The sequence below is a fragment of the Mirounga angustirostris genome, unplaced genomic scaffold, assembly GCF_029215605.1.
Source record: "Mirounga angustirostris isolate CCGP_5_RB_7025 unplaced genomic scaffold, mMirAng1.0.hap1 SCAF_2, whole genome shotgun sequence".
NCBI classification, from domain to species: Eukaryota; Metazoa; Chordata; class Mammalia; order Carnivora; family Phocidae; genus Mirounga; species Mirounga angustirostris.
In genome coordinates this window covers 55,368,102-55,380,635 of record NW_026991710.1, presented here as the reverse complement: position 1 = coordinate 55,380,635, position 12,534 = coordinate 55,368,102, and the positions used below count along the sequence as shown (strand labels likewise).

The following is a 12,534-nucleotide window of genomic DNA, read 5'->3' as shown; positions in this document are numbered from 1 at the left end:
CTTTACAAGAATAAGAAAATAAATTAACATAAAAGTATCTCAAAGATAGGCTGGGCTACTCCTGACTGGCCCTCTCAAATATGCATGCTCTTCAACTAAGCAGGAAGATAAAGAATGTTTATTTGGCCCAACCAAAAAACTCATGTCAAGTACAGTGGCGGGAAGGAGGTCGGGGATGTCCAAACTGTACATCCTACTTTAACAACCAAACTACCTTTCTAAAACTATCAAATTTACACACAAAGGAATTATAACAAGTACAAGGAGACAATTTCAGTTTAAAAAAATAAAAGTACTATTAGAGGGAAAAAAAGAATATCAACCATTTAATAAACAATCTCTAACTAGTATAATGAAAACCCAAGAAATCTCCAACTAGAGATTGCCTTTCATTCATTCTGTTTTGAAGTTATCAAAAAAAGCTTTCCATATCAACCATATCAAATTATTAGAACCAGTAATTACTAAAGGACAATTACTCATCTGCCTTTCTTAACATCTGTTTGTCATTTGTTAGCATCGTCTTAAGAATCAGACAGAGGAGGTGAATTGATAAAATCTGGCAGAGAAACAAATAACTAAATGAGACTAGAGATGACCTGTTAAGTAACTTAATACACACCATCTATCCTGTGAAAACTAAGTCCGAATATACAGAAAGCTTAGAAACACCTATTTGCAATAATAATTAGTTATAACTGAAGACCCCTGTACCAAAAGAAAATATCCTAGTTATGATATCCCTATGACATTAGCTAAGAGTTACAAGTAGAACTTGCCTCAACTTGCGCAGTCTGCTTGATCAGTGAAAATAAATACAGTCTATTTAAATAATCCAAAGGGATTAGCCATTTTTAATTAAAACAAGTTGTGAATTACTTCAAAACAGCATTCAGTAAGAATATGAAACAGTCCACCACTCAACATAATCTAGTATCCCCACATTTAAATTATCAACAGAATTCAAAGTAGTTCCCTCATACTTGAGCCTTCTCGTGCACTTACTACTCTCTTATCTCTGTATCTTGCTTCATGTGGTACTGGGTGATGTCCTGAGTAAGGGGGATGAGCTTGAGGAGGTGGAGCATGGTGTTGATAGTAAGGATGGTGTGGAGGTTGTTCCATTCCAGGATAAGGAGCCTAAAAAAAGAAAACCACTTCCATAAACATCTACCAAATAAACCATTCTTAGAATTCCCCTATACAAACCACCTATCCCAAACAATTAATTTAATAATCTGTACGATCCACTTACTCTGACATAAAGGTTCTTCAAAATACCCTTTATGTGCTTGTTGAAAATACGTGCATAATGAACTAGTTATACATCCTTTAAGATTTTAAATACTAAGAGAACACAACAAACCATTACACAGTGCTTACAATGAACGAGGCACTGTCCTAAGCACTTTACACATCTTATTTCTCACAGCAACCCAATGAAATAGGTACTGGTATTCCTAGTATACAAAAGAGGAAACTGAGCCACCAACTGGTTAAGTAACTTGCTTAAAATCACTGCTAGTAAAAAGGTGGATCTGGGACATAGCATCAGGCATCCTGGCTCTAAGATCAATCATTAACCACTATGCAAACATCTACCCTTAAAAAATAAAAAGACCTCCAGGACATACTGAATTTTTAAATGCCATTATAAAATGAGTTAAGGGCAAATCGAAGATTACTTTCCTAGTTAGCGCCAAGATAATATTCTGACTTTTTAAAAATTTCACAGAATCTAAAGGAAAGCCATCCTATAATTCATCTATCTGTATACAGTACCTTAAGTGAAATAAGTCAGATGAAGAGGCCACATTACAGGCAGCATTTAAAAAAAAAAAAAAAAAAAAAGATAATAAGAACTACTTAAACTTCCAAGTTTTTTATTTCTCAGGAACTAATGCTTTGGCTATCCTCAATACCTTAAAAGATACTCTAAGAATATTCAGTTTTCTTACAAAAAGAAAAAAAACTAAAAATCATGCACAAGAAAAAAAATTATGCACAGGATTTAATTACCTTAATTTTTTAAAAGATTTTATTTATTTTAGAGATAGAGAGCACAAGCAGGAGGGGGAGGAGAGAGAATCTCAAGCAGACTCCACGCTGAGCATGGAGCCTGATGTGGGGCTCGATCTCATGACCTGAGCAGAAACAAAGAATCAGATGCCTAACCGACTGCACCACCCAGGGGCCCCTAACCTTACTGTAGAAAGAATTTACTAAGTATTGGGATCAAGCACTATGCTAAACTTTACATATATTTTGTAAATTATCTTCCCCACACTCCCATGAGGTCAACACTGATATTCATTAAATTTCAAACCATACAAAGACAGACACAATGTCCATTTCATTCACCAACCCAGCGTAAAGCGGAGTGCCCTGCACAGAATGGGTACTACATATTAATTTGATGAGCCAAAGAATGAACAAATGCCCACTGAGTTTTACAGATAAGGAAAACTAAGAAGAAACTTGTCCAAGGTCACAGAGTTGAAAAGGGAAGGCACTTGAACCCAGGCAGTTTACAATACTAGCCACTACAGTAGTAAACCATAACACTTAAAACTTGCATTAACACAAATCAAATTATTCATTAGTCTTTAGTTTTAAAAATAGCCCTCCAACTGTTTAGATTTATGTTTTAAGTCTCTTAATGGGTAACTGTAACAATCACATTCCAAATAAGCATTCAAAATATATGGAACTGCGAATGAAATTAAATAATTTGCAAGAAAAGAATACAAACCATTCCTTGCCAAGGTGGTGGTGGTCCCATGTTATGAAATTCCCTCACATAATCATTGTAGGACTAAAATGAAAAATATTAATGTCAATAAAAAAAATCAAACCTGAACCATAAAGTAAATCAGATCCTGGTTTTATGAACATTAAATATATAAAATAAAATACTTACCCCATTTAAAAACACATCTCGGCGAACTCCTGAAAATCGTCTGTTGGGAATAAGATTTGTGAAACTAAATTCAGGTAATTCATAAACTAGTTCCAAGAATGTAATTTAAAGCTAAGCAAGAGTGAACCCAACTTACCTGTCTACTTCCTGGTATCGTGGATCCTTTAAATACCCTGTTCAAACATCAAGCATTTTAGTAAATCAAATTTATATTTTTTATTATGGCATTATAATTAAACCTTCCTTACCACTCATTTCAATTCTTCCCATGAAATATAGTGATGCTATTAAGTGATGCTATTATTGTATTATTCCATTTTCAGATTTTCTTCTCAGATTACATGATAATCTAGGAAGTAACTAAATAACTTACTGATATCACAGAATTATAAACTGCTAGAGAGGTTTTCATATGAATCTTCTAAAATCCATACCCCAATTCTCGCTAGATAGAAAATTTCTTCATGCTGCACCATAAGGAAAGTAAGGGCAGAAGAATTATCTTGAGGACAATGGTAACAGGACTTCCTTAAAACAAATGTTTACCTTCCATCTTAGGTATACACAAGCTTTGCTAAGTCAACCAGATAGTTTTAAAAAATGCAAACTTAAGAGGGAGAAAAACAAAACTGCAAAAGTCACAAAAATGAAGATTATACATTTTAAGTGAAAGAACCATGGTGAAAAAAGAAATATTCTCTCTCCCCTTCTTTAGTAAGGACTTAGCAAATTAAAATGTAAAAACATTTGCGTGGCCATGTTACTGAGGAAAAACTAATTTCACTCTCTGGACTATCCCATTTTGGAAAAGAATAAGGTTTATCAAGCCACTTGTTATGTAAAAATGCTGTAATGCTCACTAACACCAATTTTCAAATTGCCTAATTTTTATAAGTGTATTACTGTTTTAAATAAGTATCTTCTCTTAAATACAGTTTGCCTTTTTTAATTGGTAAGGGAAAGACTAGCTGAAAAGCTGCTGTGTAGATTAAAACCAAGTATTTCTCATTCCTCTCTAAAAACATGATGTTAAAGATTTTTATTTAGAAAATATAGTGTAACTTCAGTGTCTAATTAAAGTTATATACCACATAAGATATTAAGTATAATAGGAAATAAAAAGCATAATAAAGGGTAAGATCACTGCTTTCCCTAACCACTTTTTAATCTTAAAACATATGTGCAGTTTCCATTGTGAAATAATTATAAATTAGCAACATCAGGTAATTAACAGATTATGATAATGAGTCACACTAAAATAGATAGCCTTCACAAAGTAGAAGAATTTAAGTGACAACTATTGATAATTTCCTATGGTTTAAGGAGTCACATCCTAAAGTTTTCTCACTTTTAGAACTATAGGATTATAATAATGTTTTTGTGTTGTTGTTGTTGTTGTTTCATAATTTTAAGTCAAATATCTGCAGGATTATAAAATATTAACCTGGTCTCTGGTGAAACTCAGGGGCATAGTCAATCCTTGGTTTCTTTCTGCTGTTATGAATATCATAATCTTCTGGTCGACGCCTACACAAATTAGACACATTAGAAATTAAACCAAAAACTGCTGGGAGAACAAACAGCAATGCAAGAGTTTCTGACAGAAGTAAGTACAAAGAATAGCCCATTATTTCCTTTAAAATAACATCCTAATTTCCGGTGAACAAATCTTAAAGTTTCTAAATTTTAATCCCTCTAATTATTATAAATCAATCCTTGAATGTATTGCTGGAAATATTCTCTGTAATCCTCATACTATGATGAAAAACTTGGAAAGAATAGTCTGATCAAAATATGTAAATCAAATTTTAGTATTCTAAACAAAAGTAAATGAGCGGCCCTCAAACTAATGTAAATATCAGGTTTAACAAAACACTTTCTCAAATAAAGTCTCCATTCAGGTGAAAAAGGAAATTAAAAAAACTATCATCATTACACACAACACGTTAACTCTAAAATCTATATATTCAAAGTTATTAGAAGTCTAAACAAAATTAAGAATGTCTTATTTCTTTTTGCTTTGCACAAAATTATGCTTTTCACATGATCATACAAAAAATTTGATACGTACTAAGTGACTTTACAGGAAAGTTTTGAAACTCTTGATACTTTGAAAAACTAATTTCTATAGTTAATAACATTTAGAGTTAAGGGAATTTTTTTCTAGAGACAATGCCTTAAAATAAAACTGGAACGTAATGGGGCAGTTTTAACAGAGTTCATAAAACAATTTCAAAGTATATTCTTTAGAAGGTGAAATTTTACTGTCTACAGAGGGCTGCTCTTTACGGTCTCCCATAAATCTCAATGGTTAATGTAATACATCATAAATACACTTCATTTTATTTAGCATTTGATAAAGTACTACACAAAATAAAAACAAAAATTCCAAGTTTTTTTGGTAATAAATATCTTTTTACCCTTTATGTCAAATAAAAATTCTGTAATAACCTGGCATTACTAGTTTTCCAGCTATTTATCAACTGCTTTCATTAACTTTTCCAACACAAGTTCACTCAAACTGCAAAGTGCAATAACCCCAAGCCCCCCAACAAAATAAAAACAGTTTCATCTACAATAAATAAGACTAAGAAAATGAAAAGCTGGTTTAAAAAATAAACATACCGCTTTCTTGTAGTTTGGGGAGTGCATTTACGACCGGTATAAAACATGATAGTAACAGTTCATATAGTAGTCCAACTACTGACTTTAAGCTGTAAGCCACATACATATATGGAGGCCCTGGCAGGCTTGAGAGAAGGTGTAGTGGTGTAATAAGTATAGTTTGCAGTCCATTGCAAAACTGAGGTAAAAACTTCACTTGTATATATTGTATTGCACTGGAAACCTCTTAGCTTAAAACTTCAAAAGACATCTTGGTGTTCAGTCCTTTAAGGCCAAAAATAAGGGGCTCTGCCAGGTTTCCTCCTACCTACTCGACAGTGTCCTTTTTAAGCTCAAAGAAATGGGGACTCTTGTTGGATTATCTGTACCTACCACAGGATGTTTCCACCAAAAGGAAACTTAACCAAAGGTTTCATCCCATCAACCATACATCCAACAGTCTTTAGCAGAATATTTTAGGTTTAGCTGTATGCAAATCTACACAGGGAAAGGTGTTGGGTAGAAGGGCTTAAATCAGTCCTTTGCAAAGACTTCTCCAATTCTGTAACAAGTTAAACCCCCTTTTCCTGGAAAATGCTGCTTAGTTCATAAAGTAGTGATCAATAACCATGGCGATCCTCTAAAAAACACTTTAAGTCCACAGGTACTGCCAGCATCTGGAAAAGTTGTAAATAGACACAGCAACAGCCCTTCTTTTCGGTTTGTTGCCGGGTCTCCCAGGGCCACTTGATCCCCTTTGGAAAGAACCTATTGTTTTCAGAAGCTCAGCAAGATGTGTGAATTCACTGGGTACATGTTAGAGAATATTTGGCAATGGGGTTAACACATCACGGTGGTAAAATTTGAAACAGTCCCAATAATGCTCCTCTTGAATATCAAAATAACTTAAAATATTTTATCCTCTAAATGAGGCGTCATCTTCTGAAAAAACATTAGTGATCCTTTATAAAAGTCCCATATCTGATAAGGCTTATCCAGAGACACACCTGAAAGAAAGGGCTTTTTACAAAATATTAACAATTTTCGCAAATAAAGACTTCCTCCTCTTCCTCCTTTCTAGCCTGTTCTTAGCAACAAAGGCCTACCTCATTTCAATTGTATACATTGTATGATCAGAATATTATCTAATTTAAACTGGTTATCACTCTTTAGCAAATAATTTTTTTCTGCATAAGGAAAGATCCCCATTTTCCTCTTGAAAAATGACTGAGACCAAGGTGACCATGTGAAATCCTCAATGAAGCCACAAACTAGTCCATGCAGCTTGATTTGAGGATTTTCTCTTTCTTCTTTACCGCAGGACAAACTTTTGACGAATCACATTCCTCCATCATGTTATTCTGATACATGTGCCTATTATCAGTCCAAAGAACGTTTCTAACCTTCCCACATCCCGGACTGGTTCTCGACGGGATGGACGTCCTCTTGATCGGGGCTGAGAATGCATTCTTCTCTTGTGACGCATTTTATGAATGACCTGATACAAGTCAATACTTTCATCAGGGGGAAATAGAAGACAAAGCTGGGTTCCACATTCAAGTTCAATTTCCTAGAATAGGAAAGTAGCAATTTACAAGACGAAAACAGGAGAAACTTTCAATAGACTTGTTGTATTTTCCTGAAGTACAAGAACAAAAACTGACTTGGAGACTTCCTTCTCAAGGTTGATGATCATATGGGATTCCAAAAACTTCCTTGATATTATCCTTATATAAGGGTAAAAACTGAAAGTGTAGAATCTCCAAAGTTTAATACACCAATGCAGTTGCTTAAAACTGTGACAATTGTCCTCTACAAACAAAGGAAAATTTCTTTGTGCAAAATACAAAAGTATCAGAACAGGGTATCTACCTTAACTCAGCGGAGGAAAAACATGTTAGTGTGTGCCAACAACTTTGATAATCAGGAACTGCGACATACACTAAAATACATTAGATTAACTACAAAGAGATACTGATGTATGGACTTTTTAAAATGAGTTTTTATTTTCAACTACCAACAGTTTCATTTATGAGCAATCAAAGCACACCAGTTGTGGTTCAAAGTTACGTGTAGAAACTATGGGGGTCAAAGATTTGAGTTTATTTTAAACCACCACACTTTTAATTTCATTTGCAGACTTGAAAACCTGGGTACATATACTTTTCATACAGCTTCCTTCTATTCAGAAAACTTGAATGAAAATGTTATAATGGCACTCTGAAAACGCAGAGTGCAGTAATAATAAATGAAAAACAATTTAAAATCAGGACCAGAATTTCTCTCAAAAAGTTTTCTTTTAATTGTATTAATGAAAACACCATATAAAGATGCCTTTCAACATTTATGGAGATTTTACTAAACGGTCAAAATCACAGTAATCATGAATTCCAAGTAAGAGTATTTTCCCTTAATCTATCACATGAATTCTTTCAAAAATGGCTTGGAAATGCCCTTCGATAAAACTATCTAAAAGGATTAAATGTGTGTGTCTTAAATAATCAATTAAAACAACAAACCTGTCCATCACGTCCAATCTTTACTGGTTTATGTTCATTCCAAGGATTGGTGAGATGAGCTGACTTAGTGAAGGGTAATTCACGCCTAAATACAAAGTAATGTCAATTATATTCTTTTGCAGAAATCTTTAGGGACCTTAAACTACACTTCAGCAATTAATCTTGATTTAAATGTGACTAAAATTTAAAGAATCACTTAGACTAGTAGCATTTATTCCCCAGGGAAGGAGCCCCTTTAGAGATGTGTTCTTTCCACATTCTCCAGTGTTCTCAAAAAAAGCTAATTAATATAATGCTTAAGAACATGGTTTAAATCCCAGCTCTCTCTTAACTTCTCTCTGAGCCCGAGTTTCTTCAGCTTATAAACAAGGGTATCACTACCTACACTTCATACTTGTTCTAAATAGTGTGCAAAACGATATATGAAATGTTTAGCTATCTCTTGCTTGTGTACTCAAAAAATTGTTTTTATTAACTAATCAAAAGAGCTGAACTTTAATCAGTTAATACTAAATTAAAATAAGTGTTCTCTATCCTTGGTTCAGAGCTGCTCTCCCAGATTCAAATGTCACCGCCCCCTTTTTCTAAATAAATCTGAGAGAGAGTTCGAGCATGGGGGGGGGGGGTGGAGCAGAGGGATAAGAAGACACACTGCTGAGCAGGGAGTCTGACTCTGGCTCGATCAAAGGACCCTGAGAGATCATGACCTCAGCCAAAGGCAGACACTTAACTGACTGAGCCACCCAGGCACCCCAGTTCTCCCCCTTTCAATAAGGCAATATTCCCTACCACCCATGGAATGGCTCTTGACAATATGAATATTTACTTAGAAATTCATCTATCTGCACACATTAATTATGCCCTTCACTTACATTACAGTGCAGTACCTATATAACTTCAACAAACCCTGGCTCTAAACTCTGAGCTACAGGGCAATTTGGTCTCACCAACATAAAAAAGATATCCTGTATTTTTATATTCTTTATCAACCTAGCACAATGCTGAATGTAAACATGACATGTTAATTGTCAAGGAATAATCAAATTAACAGCATTTGATAAGGTTTTATCTATGTGTACATAAAGTGAGTAATGCCAAATTAAATAAATGCTTTAAGGAACTATTTATTGTCATCTACGATACATGAAACTGCTCAGCCCAAAGACATACAAATTTTCTTCCACAGCTATCAAAAAAGAATAAATAAGCACACACAATTATTTTGGTAAAAGAATGGGTACCACAAATAGACAAGTTTTGTTGTTTTTAATATGGATGGCCGTATCTATTTTAAAGAAAGAAAATAATCAAAAAATGCTTCCTGGAAGTAGCATATCCCATATGCTCAAAGAAAAGTGACCCAAGAAAAGCCAAATGTTAGGAGTTAAGGAAGAGTTACATTTGAAGCAATGAGAGAGCTTGTGCAAAGGTATAATGGAGAAGAAAAAACACAAACAAATAACTCTGATCCAGTGGATAAGCTACATAACCATTTACTCTAATCTTACACGAATTTTCTTAAAGATGAATATAGAATGCTCAAATTTTATAACTTCCTTAAACCTTGGAAAAAAAGAAATGTGTATCTAAAGTCAAAGTAACAGGTGGCATGCTCTGTGGTGATGGTGATGTGAACATACAGGGGAAGTGGCCTATGAGGAACGGAAATGCCCACTAGGTATTACTAAAAAGCTTGAATTCTTAGTGTAATATTGATCTTACTTCACAAATCAAGAGTGGTTCAAGAATGTATACATACACATACACAAAATATATACACACGCTTTTTTTTTTTTTTTTAAACTTTTCAGGCTATCGGAAGTTAAAAGAAAAAAAGACTATACTAACAAGCCTATACCAAAGTCTAGAGTATCTAGAGGGAAATCTCTAGTTAATTCTTTGTACTTTAATACTTTCTTAGATTATCCCTCTAAACTGCCAGTTAAAAAACAGTTATAGGAAAGGAATAACCTACAAGCCACCAAAATATAGGAAAATTACAAATTATTACTGTAAAGTTATCACTGTTATTTAAATATTAGCAATGGAATACTGAAGGTCCAAAATAAAACCATACATTGAGCTGGTTGAGTCAGTTGGGGTTAATCTTTGGTGGCATTGGTTCTAACTAGCTAGATTCTAGAGGTATTTTTCTGTGTTGACAAATTAAGCTCAACCAAGAACTCTGAGTCCCTAGGCAAAACAGGACTCAGAATACATTAAGAGAAACTGCAGGACTATGGTCATCACAACTACAGAATAAGCATCCTAAAAATTACCTTTTGAACAGACATATGTAATGATGAAGCCCTAGCTTTACTGTGAGTACTCTAGAGAACGTGGAAGTAACTCACTGATTTAAAGAGCCTGGTTAAGTGGGGGCAAATTTAGCAAAAGAACATACAACTGTACAAAGGTTCTTAGGTACTGGATAGTATTAGATTCTTAAAAGTTAAAAGGAGTAATGGAAAAATTCTAAAAGAAAAGAGAAAATGGGTTATCTAGAATGGTCATTAAATGAGTGACCATAAATACCATCAGTTTATTTAATTCTGGAAGAATGACATTTCATAGAATATAGCCTTATTTTGAACTAACTCCCAGTGACAACTTAAGTCACTTTTTGTGGCTCCTCTCCTATCTGCTAACATGCATCATGTGGTTGTGAACTTCAGTGTGTCTAACAAAATACCTGAGCCATCAGAAATTCATCGGTTTGGGGTGTGTCTCAAGATTCTACATTTTAACAATCAGATACTACTGATGCAAGTAATCTAGGAACCACACCCAAAGATACTTTTGTCTAATTATTATTAAATCCAAAGGGTGCTTAAAGAAGTCTATCATAACTACTTTATCTGATAGCAGTTACAGCAATTAAAGCGTTAGTTGTTTATAAAGTTTGATACTTTTAACTCTGAGTCAAATATAATTCTCATTTTATAATGAAAATTTAAGAGTACAAGAGATTTACCCCAAGGAAAATACCAATGTAATAAATATTACAAGCCCCTCAGAACTCTTAAGTATTATAAAACTACTCTTGAACATAAGTGATGAGTATTTTCAAAATTAAAGCTATATATAAAAAAATTAAAGTTATAATTTTATTTAAGAATATTTTTTCAGAGGGCGCCTAGGCGGTTAAGCATCTGACTTTGGCTCAGGGTCCTGGGATCAAGTCTGGTGTCTGGGCTCCCTGCTTCTCCCTCTCCCTCTACCCCTCCCTCCCCCTGCTTATGTGTGTGTGCTCCCTCTCTCAAATAAATAATCTTAAAAAAAAAAAAAAAAATTTGTTCTGAGCACGGGGTGGCACAACAGTCAGTTAAGCACCCAACTCTTGGTTTCGGCTCAGGTCATGACCTCAGAGTAGTGAGATCAAGCCCCTTGTCGGCCTCTATGCTCAGCGCACAGTCTACTTGAGAGTCTCTCCCCCCCCCCCCACTTGTGCACACTCTCTCTCTCAAATAAATCTTTTTTTTTTTTTTTTTTTTTTTTTAAGATTTTTATTTATTTGACAGAGAGAGACACAGCGAGAGAGGGAACACAGGCAGGGAGAGTGGGAGGGGGAGAAGCAGGCTTCCCATGGAGCAGGGAGCCCAATGCGGGGCTCGATCCCAGCACCCTGGGATCATGACCTGAGCCGAAGGCAGACGCTTAACGACTGAGCCACCCAGGCGCCACTCAAATAAATCTTAAAAAAAAAAAAAAAGGACATTCTTTCCAGGTACACCTAAAACTTAAATACAATAAAGAAACTTTACTACCCAAAATTTTGTACAAAATGTTAGTAGGATCAACTTTTGGGTTTGTACCTCTTCTGTTGGTATATGCATTTCAAACAAGTTAATGAAATAGCCAATAAGTCAATGAAGAGGAATAGGAAAGCAATAATATATGAACAAATTAAGCTCACCTTCTGAAATAAATTTCCTTATCAACAATTTGGAAATGAAGATTAATAGAACAAGTAACATTCAAAATAAAATTTGCTTCCTAATCTAGGGCAACATCATCTCCAAATATTTTCCAGTAACACCAATGATGTTTCTAATCATAAAACCATAGACTAACAAACTTCTTGGGCCTTTACAGTTATAGTCATCCAAATAAATGACTCAGTCTACCTCTGCTAAAAAATAGTAAGCACCTTGTTTTCCCTATAAAGTGCCACTGGATTTTGAAATTTTATAATTTTAATTTGATTATAATTTAAGTGTAACTTAATTACAACCTTAATTTCTGAACAGCCATAAATTTATTATTTTAAAACCCTGGGTGCAATGGAGCAGGGGGATATCACCTAAGGTCTTAACACTGCATTCCCACATTATAATTATGTAATTTTTTTATTTGTTATGTTTTTCCATGTTATTACATGGATAATTCTGCATTTAAGTGACAAACCAAAATTTAACCAATTTCCTACATGGAAGAATTTAGTTTGCTTCTAATTTTTCCCTATAGAAAGTAATGATGGTGTGAGGAATA

General features: G+C 34.3%; 1 protein-coding gene across 7 annotated transcripts in view; it reads right to left on the bottom strand.

Annotated features, from left to right (window-relative positions):
* The window catches only part of YTHDC1 (YTH N6-methyladenosine RNA binding protein C1), a 56,442-nt gene that overhangs the window by 22,757 nt on the left and 21,151 nt on the right, over positions 1 to 12,534 (bottom strand). For 5 of the 7 annotated variants that reach the window (XR_010409412.1, XR_010409411.1, XR_010409413.1 and 2 more), the window contains 7 exons: positions 8,044 to 8,128; positions 6,928 to 7,094; positions 4,365 to 4,447; positions 3,057 to 3,093; positions 2,921 to 2,984; positions 2,753 to 2,815; positions 1,006 to 1,140 (listed from right to left, as the gene is read on the bottom strand). Coding sequence is in view for 4 of the 7 variants with exons in the window: in XM_045881064.2 (XP_045737020.2) it covers positions 1,006 to 1,140; positions 2,753 to 2,815; positions 2,921 to 2,984; positions 3,057 to 3,093; positions 4,365 to 4,447; positions 6,928 to 7,094; positions 8,044 to 8,128 (634 nt within the window). In the remaining 3 variants the exon portion in view is untranslated. The remainder of the gene's footprint in view (positions 1 to 1,005; positions 1,141 to 2,752; positions 2,816 to 2,920; positions 2,985 to 3,056; positions 3,094 to 4,364; positions 4,448 to 6,927; positions 7,095 to 8,043; positions 8,129 to 12,534) is intronic. The other 2 variants (XM_045881065.2, XM_045881067.2) reach the window with 1 other exon arrangement.